The sequence below is a fragment of the Pseudorca crassidens genome, chromosome 8 (genome assembly GCF_039906515.1).
Source record: "Pseudorca crassidens isolate mPseCra1 chromosome 8, mPseCra1.hap1, whole genome shotgun sequence".
NCBI classification, from domain to species: Eukaryota; Metazoa; Chordata; class Mammalia; order Artiodactyla; family Delphinidae; genus Pseudorca; species Pseudorca crassidens.
Genome location: NC_090303.1, coordinates 53,011,198 through 53,029,309, shown reverse-complemented (window position 1 = coordinate 53,029,309; position 18,112 = coordinate 53,011,198). Strand labels below are relative to the sequence as shown.

Genomic DNA, 18,112 nt, shown 5'->3' with positions numbered 1-18,112 from the left:
GCTCTGCTTTTAAAGAACTCGCCTAAGGGGCTTCCTTGGTGGCGCAGTGGTTGAGAATCTGCCTGCCAATGCAGGGGACACGGGTTCGAGCCCTGGTCTGGGAGGATCCCACATGCCGCAGAGCAACTGGGCCTGAGAGCCACAGTTACTGAGCTTGCGCGTCTGGAGGCTGTGCTCTGCAACAAGAGAGGCCGCGACAGTGAGAGGCCCGCGCAACGCGATGAAGAGTGACCCCCACTTGCCACAACTAGAGAAAGCCTGGGCACAGAAACAAAGGCCAACACAGCCATAAATAAATAAATAATTTTTTTTTTAAAAAAAGAAAGAACTCACCTGATTAGGTCAGGCCCACCCAGGGTAATCGCCCATTTGCCATATCACATAATAGAATCATGATGTGATATCTCAACATATTCACTCTCAAAGGGGAGGGGATTATTCAAAGGCTGGACATTGGGTGTCACTGTAGAATTCTGCCTGTCACAATGAACTTGTAGTTTAAAAATACTTTTATGATAGCATTTTATGAATATATGTGTTTATTATTTTTGTGTCAAGATTGCTGGGTTTTTAAAATAAATTTATTTTTATTTTATTTATTTTTGGCTGTGTTCAGTCTTCATTGCTGTGCACAGGCTTTCTCCAGTTGCAGCAAGGGGGGCTACTCTTCATTGCAGTGTGTGCACTTTGCATTGTGGTGGCTTCTCTCAGTAGTTGTGGCTCTTGGACTCTGGAGCGCAGGCTCAGTAGTTGTGGCACACTGGCTTAGTTGCTCCGCGACATGTGGGATCTTCCCAGACCAGGGTTCAAACCCGTGTCCCCTGTGTTGGCAGGCAGATTCTTAACCACTGAGCCACCAGGGAAGTCCCTGATTGGCTCCTTTGTTTTTTTTTTCTTCTTCTCAGCCATACTTTATAGTTTCTGGGTACAGATATTGCACATATTTTGTCAGATTTATCAGTAAATATTTTAAATTGTTTGAAGCTGTTGTAAATTGTGTTTTTAAAATTTAAATTTCTGATTGTTGTTAGTATCTGGAAATACAAATGAATTTTGTATATTGATCTTATATCTTGTACCCTTGATAAACTTATTAATTCTAGTGGTTTTTTTTGGGGGGGTAGATTTCATTGGATTTTCAACAGAGATGATAATGTCTTCTGTGAATAAAGTTGGTTTTATTTCTTCCTTTCCAATGTAGATTTTTTTTTTCTTTTTTCTTGCCTTGTGGCATTGTCTGGAACTTGTAATACAGTGTTGAGTCAACATAATGAGAGTGGACATCCTTGATTTGTTCCTGTACTTAGGAGAAAGGCATTCAGTTTAACAGTTACTGTGGGTTTAGAATCCAGGGCGCCTTAGCTGGGTGCCTGTGGCTCAGCGTGTTGTATGAGGTTCCAGTCAAGCAGGAGGCTGGGGCTGTGGTTGCATTTGAAGGCTCAACTCTTGTGGTTGTTTGCAGTCCTCAGTCCTTCCATAAATGTGCCTCTCCACAGAGCTGCCTCCTAACATGGCAGTTGGCTTTTGCCTTGGGATAGTGATCTAAGAGAAAGGGAATAGGACTGAGAGTGTACCAGCGCAGAAACCACAGTTCTTTTTATAATCTTTTCTCAGAAGTGATAGCCCATGATTTCTGCCATATTCTGTTTATTGGATATAAGTCAACAAATACAACCCAAACTCAAGATCTGTGTACTAAGTAAGAATGTGACTATCTGGAAGTGGCTATCACTGGGAGCCATTTTAGAGATTGCCTGACATTGTATACTAAAATGGTGAATTACACATTTTAGAGTGTTAAGCCAACCCTGCATTCCTGGGATTCATGCTACTTTTTCATTATTTATTATCCTTTTTATATATTATTGGATTCAACTTTTTAAAAATTGCCAATAAGTTTTGCATCTTTATTCATGAGAGAAATTGATCTGTAGTTTTCTTCTAATGCTTTTGTCTGGTTTTGGTGTTGGAATGATGCTGGCTTCATATAGTGAGTGGGGAAGTATCCCCTTCTCTTTAATATTTTGGAAGCATTTCTGTGGAATTGATGTTATTTTTTTCCCTTAAATGTTTGGTTTACTTCACCAGTAATGTTGTCTGGCCCTGGCATTTTCTTTGTGATAACATTTTTGGTTACACTTTTAATTTCCTTAATAGACATAGGTAGACATAGGACTATTCAACTTATCTATTTATTCTCAAGTGAGCTTGGGTTGTTTTCATCTTTCACGGAATTTGCTTCATCTAAGTTGCTGAACCTATTGGCATAAAGTTGTTGATGATACCTGTGGAATCTGTAGTGATGTCATCTCTCTCATATCTGTTATTGGCAATATAAGTTCTTTACCTTTCTGCTCTTATCAGTCTGGCTAGAGGAGTATCCTTTTTTTTTTTTTTTTATCTTCTCTGAAAACTAGCTTTCAGTTTCATTGATTTTCTTTATTGTTTTTCGTTTTCTATTTCATTTATTTCCATAATGATATTTTTTCATCATTTTAATTCTCTGCTTATTTTAGGTTTTAATTTCCCTTCTTTTTCTACTAGTATTTGAAGGTGTAATCTTATTGATTTGAATTTTTTTCCACTATATGCATTTACCATTATAAGTTTTTCTACAGCTAAAGTACTATTTAAGCTGTATCTGCCATTTTCATATTCTGTTTAACTATTTTCATTTAGTTCAAGATACTTTCTAATTCCCCTTTTGTGTTGTTTAGTTTCCAAATATTTGCTGTCTTATCTTTTAAAGTACTTTTTTCCCTCTGGCTCCCTTTTAAGATATTCTCTTTATCACTGGTTTTAAGCAACTTGATTTTGATGTGCCTACATGTTATTTTCTTTGTATTTCTTGTGTTTAGGGTTCTTTGACTCCTCAGGTTCATGTGTTTATATTTTATAGTTATAATTCAGTTGTCTCAGTGGTGTGGGTGGTTTCGTATCCATATCACATCTATTGCCTCTTGCTTTCACATCTGTAAGAGAAACACGTGAACTCTTGAGTGAAAATTGAGTGAAACACGTCAGTGCATCTAATCTTGTGATAAATTGTTAGTTTTTGATCATGACTAGAGGACTCTGCCTTAAGTCTTTTAAAGATATCTTCAGCAATTTTGTGGTATGCTAAAAGGTGTGATGATATCCTTCTTATTTGATTTAATTAAAGTTCAACCTATGCTTAGTAGTTGAGACACACTCATAGGACAGAGTTGATGCTTAATATTTAATGAAAATTTTTTTGTTTGTTTCAAAAACTTAAAAGACCTTAATTTATTATACATACTTTCCCGCTTTAGTATTTTCAAAAATTACGTTGTCAGACATGTTAATTATACAATTCAAACAATATAGGGGTATGTAAAAAATAAGTGAGCTTACCCTTTATCCGTTCAGTTCTACATATCTGGCGGTATCTTATGTTAACACTTTGGTGTGTTTCCTTCTATACCTTTCTATGTGCTCATACATACACATACAAATATCTATATGTCTGTATGTATATTTGTATCTATATCTATCCATACACATACGTTTCTTTCCGATATGGAATCATCTTATACGTATTACTCAGACACTTCATATGTTTACTTTAACAATATGGGGTTTTCTTAGATACTTTCTGTTTTCCTGCCTTCTTAAATAAGGATATGGAAACTTTTCACGAGAAGAAAAAAAAAACTTTAAAAGCATTTTCAGAGTTGTCTTTTCTCTAAACAGCATAATAAAGTTACCTAGCTTTACAGGCAAGCTAGAGGCCATAAAATTACTTAAAAAGAAAAACAAAGTCTCCAGAATACAGGGAGAATGAAAGAGTTAGAACGTAAAGTGGAAAACAAGGAGCAAAAGTCAAAGAGACTGAAATAAAATGAGAGAGGGGGGCAGACTATGCAGTAAGAGAATGAATGAAGTTGAGAAGGAAATCGGGGTTTAGTGGAGTAATATGAACAAAATAAAGTGAGAGAGTGGCATGGACATATATACACTACCAAATGTGAAACCGATAGCTAGTGGGAAGCAGCCGCGTAGCACAGGGAGATCAGCTCGGTGCTTTGTGACCACCTAGAGGGGTGGGATAGGGAGGGTGGGAGGGAGACACAAGAGGGAGGGGATGTGGGGATATATGTATACGTATAGTGGATTCACTTTGTTATACAGCAGAAACTAGCACACCATTGTAAAGCAATGATACTCCAATAAAGATGTTAAAAAAAAGAAAAAAGAATAAATATTGTTTTCAACTTTTACTATCTCTACCTTTTAGCCTTTTCATATGCTCCATTCTAGTTTGGAGATGAAATCAAGATTGGGATAGATTTTAAACATGTATTCAAGCATTAAAGTGTTGACGAACATAATGACTTTCTCTAGCTGTGTTAGCTGCTTCCATGGTGGCGCATCAGTTAAAATGCCCATCTGATTTAGTTCAGCTGTTTTTGTTTGTTTGTTTGTTTTAAGGCAACTTATCCAACTTTTAATGATTCAGAAATAATCCCAGTTGCAGTCAGGTGGTAAAATATGTGACAGAGTTCAAGAACCACCTTAGGGCGCTAGCAGTAGAGACCTTAAGCTTCCTGTTTTAGGGATAGCAATTTTAGTGTCAGCCCTAAGTGAGTATAAGCAGAATGATTTTGAGGAATTTTTCATATTGAGGTTTAAGCTAGTGTAGCTTTTAAACTGTGGCCTTTCGGGGTATTTCCTGGAATCAAAATTGGCATGCTTTCTAGGATAACAAATCAGCATGTTTAGTGATATTAAAGTTTCAGTGGAGAGGTTGAGTTTAATTTCTTTTTTTTCCCAGATATGTGTCACAAAGATGTCTACACGGAACTGCCCGGGAATGGACTCAGTGATCAAACCCCTGGACACAATTCCTGAGGATAAAAAAGTCAGGGTTCAGAGGACACAGAGCACTTTTGACCCATTTGAGAAACCAACTAATCAAGTTAAGAGGGTGCATTCTGAGAACAATGCTTGCATTAACTTTAAGGCCTCCTCCACTGGCAAAGAGTCTCCTAAAGTTCGGCGGCACTCCAGCCCCAGCTCGGTAAGTGCAGTCTTCGTCACTTATCAGTGGGTGAACAGAACAAGTGTCCCTCTTATAATAGCGGCATGCTGTGCAGGAAGACAGCAGGTGGCTTTATCTGTACATTATTATGCATTGTCTCCTTAGGTGGTTTAATGTTTTTGGAAGAAATAGCGCAGGCACGCGCAAGTGCCAACTATATACAGACTCTTTATTCATAAGCACCCAACAAGCAAATGAGAAATGATTCAACTTATTTTGGGAAAGATTATTTTCTTTCTAGTTGTTTCTAGTTAGAGGAATTTATAATTAAAAATCCTTTGCTATTTTGAACACCTGGAGAGGATGTTTGAACTTCACTGTGTTTGCGGGCAGTAAGGGTCGTTTTGAATTTGGCAGATTCACAAAGAATTTCATTCCAGGGTACATGTTAGAATGTGTTCACTTGTCTTACTCCAGTTTGTTCTCATTGTCAATAGTCTACAAATTACGAGCTAGACATTGAAACTGATCTTAAAGAGAAATCCTTTTCATCACAGTGAAATTTTCTACGCCCAAACTATATCAAAGCAAGTCTTGCCTTTGGACCCAAGGAGGTATAAAGTTCTGAGGTGATTGCTGCTTTTTGACTGTAGAAGTTTTACTGAAACTCATATTTCCAAGACTGGCCTGCATTTAACATTGTAAAAAAAAAAACTTATGATCTTTTGAAATTAAGTAATTTTCTAATTTAACCCACACTTAAGAACTTCTTGACATAGATGGTCTAAGAGTTTAAAGGGTAAGTGAAGAATGCTAAGAGAATTTTGATTCTGTCATCTTGCTAAGAAACATATTCCATTTCACAAATTTTAAATATTAAATTCCATGAGGGCCGAAACAGAGCAAGAGATGTCAACTGCTAGGAGAATATTGACAGTTTAATTCAGTTTAATTAAAGTGTATGATACCTCACAAATCTTGTGTCACATTTTTTTGTTAATGAATCGAAAATAAATTCGTTAATGCAACATTTATGAGGAGAATTGATTATCTTGGCTTTCCCCAAATTGGCCCCTGTAATCTTGTCTATGATTGCAAGGTAGTGTCCATTTAGGTCACAGATACAGCACTAACTCCTGGGAGAACTTTTAGATTTAGTATCATTTAGAAGAAATGAAAAGAATCATTGAAGAATAATTAAGCTTCTGTAATGGAAAGAGAATTACATACATTTTACTATATAGTTATCTTAATATTATTATATGTCAGTCTACGTGATATATAGAAATTGGCACTTGAGATATTGCAACGAAGCATACTTATACTAAAAAATTATTCACTGTTTATATGAAAATCAAATTTAGCTAGTTATCCTGTATTGTACCTGCAATCCTAGTTATTATCCAGTGGTACATTACTTCTTTTGTTACTCAAATTGTTCCTGCTTTGGTCACTGGGAGCTCTTTTAGCTTGGCCCCTGTGTCCTTTTGAGATGTCTTCATCCCTTTGTTTTTTGAACACTTTCTTACTTTCTTGTCCTACAAGTTGCTCTTGACTTACACTGTGTTTTTCCAGCCCCAGACCTCGAATCAGCCATTTCTTCAAAGATCCCTGTCTCCTTTGATTGAAGAGTGGTATTTAGAAACTAAGACTGGGTGCTGGGTGTGCTTACTGCTACTGGGGGTCATCAAGTCAGTGTGTACATCATAGTATGAATAATAACAGTGGGATTTTTAATATTTAATAAGGAGTTAATTAAAATACTTGTCAAAGAAAGCTGAGACTTGTCTGATGCGTTCTGTATTTCTCTCTGTATTTATTCATTTATTTTATACTGGAGTATAGGTGATTGTTAACAATGTGTCAGTGTCAGGTGTACAGCAGAGTGATTCAGTTATACATATACATGTATCTATTCTTTTTCAAATTCTTTTCCCATTTAGATTGTCAGATAATATTGAGCAGAGTTCCCTGTGCTATACAGTAGGTCCTTGTTGGTTATCCATTTTAAATATAGCAGTGTGTACACGTCAGATAGGAGAGGACTCAGGGAGCATGGCAGTGGCGTAGGGTTAGAAACCCCTTCATATAATTAGAGAGAGCAACTAGTGCAGTAAAACCAAAACCAATGGATAACATCAACAACAAATATAGGTGACGAGGTTTCTCCATGAACCTCAAACTAGGAGTGAGGGGAACAAACCATGAACAATTTTAAGAACCATGTGGTATCAGAAAGTGAGAGGGAGGAAGCTCAGGGAAGGCCAGGGGACTAGGGCCTACTCTCAGATCCAGGAAACCCCAAAATTGCCATCAGGTACGTACTGGTGGCTCATTGGGCTATTCTTAGGACAGCAACAGCACCTGGGTGGGGACTTGGATGGCACCTGTGAGTGCATGAGTGCACAGAGACCATGGGGTGTCTGCTGGTCTTCCTCCTGTGACTTCCCTAGAACATCAGATTGAAGCACCTTTTCAGGACAAAGCCCTGCACTGAGTAGAAAGTGCTGGAGTAGACTTCTGTGCAGGGAAGGTTCAGTAAGGCAAAAGGGAAAGAGAAAGTCCAGAAAGAAGTGTTGAAGTGAAACAAATGGGGAAAGCTCAGTGTGTGAGAGATTGTCATTTTTTTCTTTTTCAATTCATGGAACAGAGAAAAGAATTTCATTCCATAAAGCTAGAAAAGCTATCTTGGCCATATGCCTCTCAAATTACTGAAAAATTCATTTTACTGAAAAATAACCAATAGAAAAATTATTGGTTGAATCCCATACAAAACTATGAAAAAAAGAGAGAGAGAGTAACGAGTAGCATACCATCTCTACAGATAATGAAAGCAAGCTAGAGGGGGGCAAAATTATCGTTATTGCAGATTTATGATGATATATCTAGAAAAACCAAAAGAATCAGTGGAAATACTACAAACAGTGAGAGAAGTTAGCCAAATTGCAGGTTATAACATTAATATACAAAACCCAATAGATACCATTATAAAAACAAATAAGAATTAGTGTTGAAAACTGGCAAATAAATCAAACAACTAAGCATTTATTTTCAGTGATTTCTGTATGAAATTCACCTCATGGTAATCTAGTCATTGATGAAGGGAAATTTCTCTTTTAGGAGTAATCCCACTAATAAATCAAGAAAGAATAATAGATTTAGGAATCACCATTTGGCAACCCCTGAAGAATTAATACATCTAAGCAAAGATTATAAATACCTGCTAACATCCTCAAAAGAGGGACATCCAGAGGTTATGATGTCCTCATGGGAGTATGCAATAACCACCAATAGAATTAAGCCTGAATCTGAACAAGTCTCTAGATGTAACTACCTGAGTTACAGGGTACAAAGGAACACATCGAGACGGGATTTTCTCTGCTCTATTCCTATCCCCAAGTATGTTTACCCTACTTTTTGGCTTTAATTTGTATACAGTGTTTACAATCTTAAGATGATGTAAATACTGTTCTTAGTGAGATCACGTAGTGTACTATGATTAACTTTCTTTCCTTGCAAAAATTTTTGATTTTCCTAGTTATAATTGCCTCTTCTTTTCATTTGTTCATGATTAATACAATTAATTAATAGAATTTTAATCACAAATTGAGGCCTCAAACTATTTGATAAAACTAGAAAACTCCTCTGAAATAAATCAGAATCAGATAATCTGTCAGTTTTTCTTCCCCCTGAAATTTTCCTTGTGGTTCTCCATTGTCCTAATCCAATCTGGACTGGTTGATCTCCAAATTGCTGTCAGGAGACGTCCCTTCATTCCTCCAAAGCTGATGGACCAATCTAGTTTTGAGGATAGGTAAGCCTAGCTGCAGTTTGTTTCCTGAGATGATCAAGATGGGGCTCAGTGCCTTTTTTATGCTTCATTTTTGTTCAGTCTCACTGTTCATCCTGGTTTTCATTATGCTTGATGTCCTAATTCTGAGCCTCTCAAGTTCAACCTCTTCAGAGAATAAACCTCTGCTGGGATCAGGGATAGGCAGACACCTGACTGGGAGAGTCTAGGGGAAAGGACCTGTTCCTTAAATCCACTCTAACTTATCATTTTGGTTTTAGCCCCTCCTTAAAGTTCAACTTCCAATTCTTGAGTGTTTCTGGGATTCTGAAGTATGAATTGACTTAGTTCTTACTGGTTTCTACCTTTAGTCATCATCCTTGTCAGTGACCTCCTGTCCATTTGTTTCCCATCTCAAAATTTTTGTTTGTATCTTGTCTTCAGTCTTCTCCTTATTCATTTTATTTGCCCTTCTGAGTTATAACTTAGTACTGTCATTTTAGTACAGATTGGTAAGGGGGAGAGATAAATACTTGTATTCAAGCCACCATGTTGAACTGGAAATGTCCACTGTTTCTCTCCTATTATATTAACTTCCTTTAGATCCTCTTTCCTGAGAGTTTCTTATTGGGTTTACCCTTTTCTGATCCAATCTGGGATGTCTGTCTTGTATATCAGGGCGCTTATATTACTTTGTGTGAAAAGTGCTTTGCTTTCTTTTCATTTTGGGAACTTTTGCTTCCATTCAGTATGCCCTGGAAAAAGGTCTTTGCTCTTTCCTGATCAAGCTGGAAATAGTTTCTTTTTCTCTTTTAGCACGATGCTACAGTATTCTGTTTTATTCTGAGTCCTTTCTGTCTACTGCCTTTTTGTTCTCTCCCCTATTGCAGTGACGGGGGAGGGGGGGATTTTATTATACTCTTTTTCATGGAAAGACTATTTTCCTTTCGATTCCTCATTGGGCCGAAAATGGACGTGGTTACACTTCTTGTGCAACACCATTTTACATCCTGTCCAGCAGTGTATGGGTTTGATCATTTCATACTCAGTGGCATGAGAGTTTTATGACATAGGTTTTGTTATTTTTAAAGATTTTTTAAAGGCTGATAAGCATCAAAGGAAACCCTTTACCTAAGGGCAACCAGGATTAATGTTATAGCTTTATTTTATTGTTATTTCTTTGAAAGTATTAGTTATCTTGAATAGGCTCCAAGAGTACAGTTGAGAAGGAAGGAGAAGATGAGTAGCAGTGTGGCAATCCGGCCCCTATTTTGGTGAGGAACTCAGGATTGTCACTCTTGTTTCTTGGAATGCTGTGGTAGAAACTACTGTACAATATCACATCTTCCCAACTGTTGTACCTCTCTCTGCTGTTCACATACTGGTCATGTCTATGTGAGGAGTCATGCCTCAAATCAAGGAATCAAGAGTGCCTTGGCCTCAGTGACCATCACAATCATCTGGACTTCCTGATTTTGTCCAGACGGTGGCACTTCAAAATTCAGGCAGAATGTAAAGAATGTGATTTTATTTAAATTGGTATATTTCAAGAGGTGTTTGACAGATCCTGTTTGTTTCAGATGATTTTTGAGTGCCTACTCTTCCTGGGCCTAGTCCCTGGGTCATAATTAGCACTGTCACTGACAGGACAGACTTTTGCTCCCCTTTTCCTACCATCTCCTCCAACTCAGCTGTGCCCTTCAACAGCGAGAACTATTGGCAGCGCTGTAGGAGAGTCTCGCCTGTCTTGCTGGCCCAATTTAGAAGGGATTTCATTGAGCTGTGCTTCAAGAGACCATATTTTCAGAAATTCAGGTTTAGATTAAGGTCCTCTGTACATTCTGTAAATTTCTCCAAATTTACCTCTCTTCCTTACCAAAAAAAAACCTGCATCCCATGACAGTCAGGCTCAATTTGGAGAGAGAGGAGGATGGTGCAGACTTGAAAATGAGAGGCCCGCTTCAGTCCTCAGATGCTCATCCTTGGGGATCTCATTTTGGCATTGCTGCCTTCTTGTGGGGACTAGCCGCTTGTCAGGTTGTTAGCATGTGTGGTGGTTGGGTCTCTCCCTCTGTCTAGATCTAGATCTATTTTGTAACCAAGTTATCCATCAACTATGAATTATCTCAGTGTGGCTGTGTCTAAAAGGGTTAGAAATGCAGGATGATAGAGCCTGTTGTGAAGATCAAAGGCAGAAGAAAAATTAGCCCAGGAAGGTTTGACTTCAAAAATCCTTGTTGTTTGATGAGGTCAGATAGTTCTGACTGAATCCTTCCCACCTTACTCTCACACCCACTCTCACAATTATTAGTATAATGTGATAGAGAAGTGGTTCTTACTTGTGGTTTTCCTACAATTCAGGGGGTCATCAACAATCTTAAGTAAGGGGTTATGTATGAAGGTTAAAGTAAATTTTCAATGAATTCAGTGTAAAACTGTTGACATTCTTATAACCATATCATGGTATCATTATAGTGAACACTGAGGTATACTCATGCAGTTTATAAAAATTGACTAAAAAACCCCATCCTTGTTTCTAGGAATGGGGTTTCAGTGGACGATAGACAAGCATGACTTAATAACTCCTCCATTTGGGTGGGAGTTAGGTCTCCATGGAAAGAGTCTGCCAATGTAGTAGTGGTAAAGAAAATATGTTCTCAATTCCAATCAACTTGGCTTGAATTGTAGCTCTGCCATTAGCTGTAGGATCTTAGATGAGTAACTTTACTTCTCCAGTCTTAAATTCTTCATGTTCAAATAGGAACACTAATAGAACCAACCTTAGGGTGGTGTTATAGGGATTAAACTTAGGTGATGTATTTAAAGTGATAAACTCAAAGCATGGAACACAGTAAACACTTGATATTAGCTGGTTGTTTTTGCTGATTGCACAAACAATGAATTGGAGCACGCCAGGACCATCTCCTTCAGGGCAGGGTGGCAAACACCATTCAGCTGGAATATTATCTTGGCTTTTTCATTATCCATGCCAATGTTCCCCTCCACTGGTCCAGACAATTGACAGTTCTCTGTACCTTTATTCTGTTAAAAAAATATATTAACATTATCTCATTAAATTCTACATCTCCATGCAGTTAGTGTCTGTTAATAATTGCTGATTAGCCCTCTGTATTTCCATTTCTCTAAAGTGCTGTCTCAAACCTGCAGTCTAAGTAGGGAAGTGGTAAGCAGAGAATAGTGGCTCCATAAAGCTGTTTCCCATCCATGCATGCACCTGACATCAAAGAGCCAAAGATAATGTTAGGGTTGACTACCTATTGGCTCGATCTAGCATCTTTAGTTAAATGTGATGATTTAATAAAGTTGCAAGGAAAAAGAAAGGCAAACCAAAGGCCTGAACTTTAATTATCAAACAAAATAGGACCTCTCCTTCTGAATTATTCTTAGTCATTTGATTGGAAGGATTTTATTATTGGCCTCTTTAAACACTTGGCATTTAGCTTCCTTATTTATATGCATAATAATTACAGATCAGAACATTTCTGTGTATTTAAAATAGGAGATGAACTTTACAAGAATCTAACTCTTAAAGCGCAGACTATCTTATAGACATGTCCTGTTCCATAGACCCATTCTTTCATTGACTAGAATAACTTATAGAGAGGTATTACATGTGTGTGATTCTTCTTATTTTACAGATCTGTAACTTACAGTATATTTCCACAATGTGTACATATCAGTTTCAAAGGCAGATCACATTGACTGTTTTTCCACTAAATGAGACAAAATATTAATTTTCTGCCATCACATTGTTAATAGGATGTACTTTAACGATGGCAGTTAATACCTCCAAATCATTCAGTTAGATGCCATTAGCATCTCTTTATTTTTCTAGTGGATAAATGGGATATATTCTAAAAAAGAGTATTATCCTTGCTTTTCTAATTTCCTCAATTCAGTTTCTTCAAGTAGTAATTTTAGTATGGTCTAAGTCTTAAAATGATTACATAAGCTTATATAAGGCAGTTTACGAAGAGTAAAATATTTTTAGAAAATTATTTGTGCCTTTCTAGGAAGAGAAAATAATAACTTCCTAATCTATTACCAATTTTGTGTGATTGTGTCTTGTCCTTGCTGTAAATACGCATAAGCAGTTTATCTTCTAATAAGACTAAACAGGTCATTTTCTGCTGCTGCTTTTTTCTTTAATTTAGATTGAATTTATTCTTAAAGGAGCACAAAAGCAAACATACAGACTTCTCATTATGATTTTAAATAATTTAGAATGGAACTGTGAACACAATATTTTCCCCATTGAAGATCATTTTATACTGAAGTTTAATATAGGTTTAAAAATTTCTATTTAAAACTTGGGCTCAGGAGGGTGATGGTAAAGTGCGACATTCACAAGCTGTTTCTTGGTGATGAAAAATGCATGAGAACGTAACCCACACAGGGCTAGTCAGGCTCTTTTGAATGTAGTTTTCCATTAAGTTTTACTTGATTCAACTCAACACATGGTTGGTACTTCACAAGTTTCTTGAAGAAAAGAATAGGTAGTCCATTGTCTATTAATTCCTTCCTACAGTGTCCCTTGTTGTTCTTTTTCTAGCTGCAGTTAAATGTCTAAAATCATAATACTTTCAACCTTTCTTCTCTTCTAGTATGTGCACATTTATTTAAATTTTATTTTATGTATTGATTTAGCTGCATCCCATGGGTCTTAAAATGTCATGTCCTCAGTGCCACATATTTATTTATGAATTTTCAATTTTGATTTTCTTTTTAACCCATATGGCTAGACTATTTAGTTTTCCTTTTATTCTTAATTTTTAATTTATTGCATTGTGTTCAGAAAAAGTAACTTGAAATGTTTCTTCAGTTTTGAATATTGAGGTTTCTTTGGTGGCCTAATCTATGGCCATTTTTTGTGAATGTTTAATGTGTACTTGAAAAGAATATATATTAATATACGTATTAGGTTAAAATATTAATTCTACTATTCAAGCCCATATATCTCACTTATCGGTCATTTGCTTGCTCTGTTGATGTCTGAGTGATGTATGTCTGTCTCCCATTATCACTGTGGATTTGACAATTTCTCATTTTATTGCTACCAGCATTTGTTTTATACACCACAAAACTATGTTGTTTGGCTCATACTAGTTTGTGATTATTAAATTTCTTGGTGGATTTTAATGGGCTATACTAATTTAATCTATTTGCTGTTTTGTAAATTCTGTCTTCTCTGCCATCAGTATTGCTATAATGCGTGATTTCGCAAAAATACTTTTTTTTGCTATATTTTCCCTTTTATTTTCAGATTTACTCTTTTGTCTTAATTTTTTGGTCTCTTCTCAATAGCGCATTGCTAGATTTTCTTTGTCTTTCCAATCTGAGAACTTTATATTAATAGAGAAATTTTAAAATTTATATTTATTGTAAGCATTGATATATTTGGACTTAACTTCCTTATTTTGTGATTTTCTACTTTATACGCTTTCTTACTGAGTATGCCCCTTCTCTAACTCTCCCATCCCTTACCCTCTTCCCCCTTCTTCCTTGCACTTTTCTCTTCCATTCCTTCCTTCCTTAATTTGTTTGGGATTTGTACATCATATTTATTCTAGTAATTACCTTTTAAGTGTTAAGAAATACACTAAAATTTATGAATGTGGAGTTAATCAGTATCTGCAGTCTGTCCTTAACAATCCAATATATCCCAACATGCTTTTATTCTCTTTTTCTACTGTTATTTGCCTTCCTGCACTTCACCCATCACTCCAACTATATCTTATATTGAGATAAAATGGAATTTTATACCTATTTTTTTCCTGTAGGTGGTAAAATTGCAACGTTTCCATCCCAAATGAGGAACTATCTTGAGTATTAGTAATCCAAAACCATTTTCCCTTTTCATTTTAAAAGTATTGCTTAGTTGTCTTTTTTTCAGCCATTGTTGTGTATAAAAATATTATGCTTGTTGAATAATTTTTCTGTTTAGATGTAACCTCTCCCTAGAGCTTTCTGGGAAAATTCTGTTCAACCATTGAACTTTTTCCTTTTTCAGCTATGTACGTTCTTTTAGTCACTGACCATACATGTTTTATTTCGCTGATGAAATATTTAATCTCTAAATCTCTGTTTCTTTTCAAAGGATGTAATATCTTCTTAAATCTCTAAGATACTGGCTGTTGGGCTTCCCTGGTGGCGCAGTGGTTGAGAGTCCACCTGCCAATGCAGGGTACACGGGTTCGTGTCCCGGTCCAGGAAGATCCCACATGCCGCGGAGCGGCTGGGCCCGTGAGCCATGGCCGCTGAGCCTGCGCGTCCGGAGCCTGTGCTCCACAATGGGAGAGGCCACAACAGTGAGAGGCCCACGTACCGCAAAAAAAAAAAAAAAAAAAAAAAAATACTGGTTATTTTTATTCAAAGTTATTATTACTTTTGCAGTGTCAACTCTCTTACCAGGGTTTAACTTATTTGCCCATTGAATTTTAAAATTAATTAATTAATTAATTTTGGCTGCGTTGGGTCTTCATTGCTGCGCACTGGCTTTCTCTAGTTGCAGCGAGCAGGAGCTGCTCTTAGTTGCTGTGTGCAGGCTTCTCATTGTGGTGGCTTTGCGTGTTGCGGATCATGGGCTCTAGTCGCACAGGCTTCAGTAGTTGTGGTGCACGGGCTTGGTAGTTGTGGCTCGTGGGCTCTAGAGCACATGCTCAGTTGTTGTGGCTCACGAGCTTAGTTGCTCGGCGGCATGTGGGGTCCTCCGGGACCAGGGCTCAAACTTGTGTCCCCTGCATTGGCAGGCAGATTCTTAACGACTGCGCCACCAGGGAAGTCCCTGAGTTTTTTTTTTTTTTTAATAGAGTATGGTTGCTTTACAATGTTGTGTTAGACTCCACTGCACGACAAAATGAATCAGCCATACACATAAAGATATCCCCTCCCTTTTGGACCTCCCTCCCATTTAGGTTACCACAGTGTGCTAGGTGAGTTCCCTGTGCTATACAGCATGTTTCCATCAGCTGTCCATTTTATACATAGTGTCAATAATGTATATGTGTCAATCCCAGCCTCCCAATGCCTCCCACCCCACCCTTTTCCCACTTGGTATATACATTTACATATACATATACATTTGTTCTCTACGTCTCTGTCTCTTTGCTTTGCAACTTAGATCATCTATAACATTTTTCTACATTCCACATGTACACGTTATCACATATATTTGCTTTTCTCTTTCTGACTTACTTCACTCTGTATGACACTCTCTTAGGTCCATCCATGTCTCACAAATGACCCAGTTTCATGGCCTTTGTTTTTTAGAGTTAGGATATACCTGATACCTTTATTTATTTATTTTTAAAAGATATTTATTGGAGTATAATTACTTTACAATGGTGTGTTAGTTTCTGCTGTATAACAAAGTGAATCACGTATACATATACATATACATATATATATATATATATATATCTCCACATATTTCCTCCCTCTTGTGTCTCCCTCCCACCCTCCCTATCCCACCCCTCTAGGTGGACACAACGCACCGAGCTGATCTCCCTGTGCTATGCGGCTGCTTCCCACTAGCTATCTAGTTTATATTTGGTAGTGTATATGTGTCCATGCCACTCTCTCACTTCATCCCATCTTACACTTCCCCCTCCCCGTGTCCTCAAGTCCATTCTCTAAGTCTGCATTTTTATTCCTGTCCTGCCCCAAGGTTCTTCAGAACCATTTTTTTCTTTTTTTAGATTCTGTATATATGTGTTAGTGTATGGTAGTTGTTTTACTCTTTCTGACTTAACTTCACTCTGCATGACAGTCACCAGGTCCATCCACCTCACTACAAGTAACTCAATTTCATTTCTTTTTATGGCTGAGTAATATTCCATTGTATATATGTGCTACATCTTCTTTATCCATTCATCTGTCGATGGACACTTAGGTTGCTTCCATGTCCTGGCTATTGTAAACAGAGCTGCAAAGAACATTGTGGCACATGACTCTTTTTGAATTATAGTTTCCTTAGGGTATATACCCAGTAGTGGGATTGCTGGGTCATATGGTAGTTCTATTTTTAGTTTTTTTTTTTTTTTCTTTGTGGTACGCAGGCCTCTCACTGCTGTGGCCTCTGCCGTCGCGGAGCACAGGCTCCGGATGCGCAGGCTCAGTGGCCATGGCTCACGGGCCCAGCCGCTTCATGGCATGTGGGATCTTCCCGGACCGGGGCACGAACCCGTGTCCCCTGCATTGGCAGGCGGACTCTCAACCACTGCACCACCAGGGAAGCCCTATTTTTAGTTTTTTAAGGAATCTCCATACTGTTTTCCATAGTGGCTGTATCAATTTACATTCCCACCAACAGTGCAAGAGGGTTGCCTTTTCTCCACACCCTCTCCAGCATTTTTTGTTTGTAGATTTTTTGATGGTGGCCATTCAGATCGGTGTGAGGTGATACCTCATTGTATTTTTGATTTGCATTTCTCTAATTGTTAGTGATGTTGAGCATCCTTTCATGTGTTTGTTGGCAATCTGTATATCTTCTTTGGAGAAATGTCTACTTAGGTCTTCTGCCCATTTTTGGATTAGGTTGTTTCTTATTTTGATATTGAGCTGCATGAGCTGCTTGTATATTTTGGAGTTTAATCCTTTGTCAGTTGCTTCGTTTGCAAATGTTTTCTCCCATTCTGAGAGTTGTCTTTTCGTCTTGTTTATGGTTTCCTTTGCTGTGAAAACCCTTTTAAGTTTCATCAGGTCCCATATGTTTGTTTTTGTTTTTATTTCCATTTCTCTAGGAAGTGGGTCAAAAAGGATCTTGCTGTGATTTATGTCGTAGAGTGTTCTGCCTATGTTTTCCTCTAAGAGTTTGATGGTGTCTGGCCTTACATTTAGGACTTTAATCCATTTTGAGTTTATTTTTGTGTATGGTGTTAGGGAGTGTTCTAATTTCATTTTTTTACATGTAGCTGTCCAGTTTTCCCAGCACCACTTATTGAAGAGGGTGTCTTTTCTCCATTGTATATTCTTGCCTCCGTTATCAAAAATAAGGTGACCATATGTGTGTGGGTTTATCTCTAGGCTTTCTATCCTGTTCCATTGATCTATATTTCTGTTTTTGTGCAAGTAGCATACTGTCTTGATTACTGTAGCTTTGTAGTATAGTCTGAAGTCCGGGAGCCTGATTCCTCCAGCTCCGTTTTGCTTTCTCAAGATTGCTTTGGTTATTCGGGGTCCTTTGTGTTTCCATACAAATTGTGAAATTTTTTGTTCTAGTTCTGTGAAAAATGCCATTGGTAGTTTGATAGGGATTGCATTGAATGTGTAGATTGCTTTGGGTAGTATAGTCATTTTGA

General features: G+C 37.5%; 1 protein-coding gene across 8 annotated transcripts in view; it reads left to right on the top strand.

The window, feature by feature from the left end:
• CDK14 (cyclin dependent kinase 14) overlaps positions 1–18,112 on the top strand; it is a 716,891-nt gene that overhangs the window by 272,817 nt on the left and 425,962 nt on the right. For 7 of the 8 annotated variants that reach the window (XM_067746465.1, XM_067746464.1, XM_067746468.1 and 4 more), the window contains one exon: positions 4,796–5,041. The exons of the other annotated variant lie outside the window; for it this stretch is intronic. In XM_067746465.1, the coding sequence (XP_067602566.1) occupies positions 4,796–5,041 (246 nt within the window). The remainder of the gene's footprint in view (positions 1–4,795; positions 5,042–18,112) is intronic. 8 annotated transcript variants of the gene reach the window in all.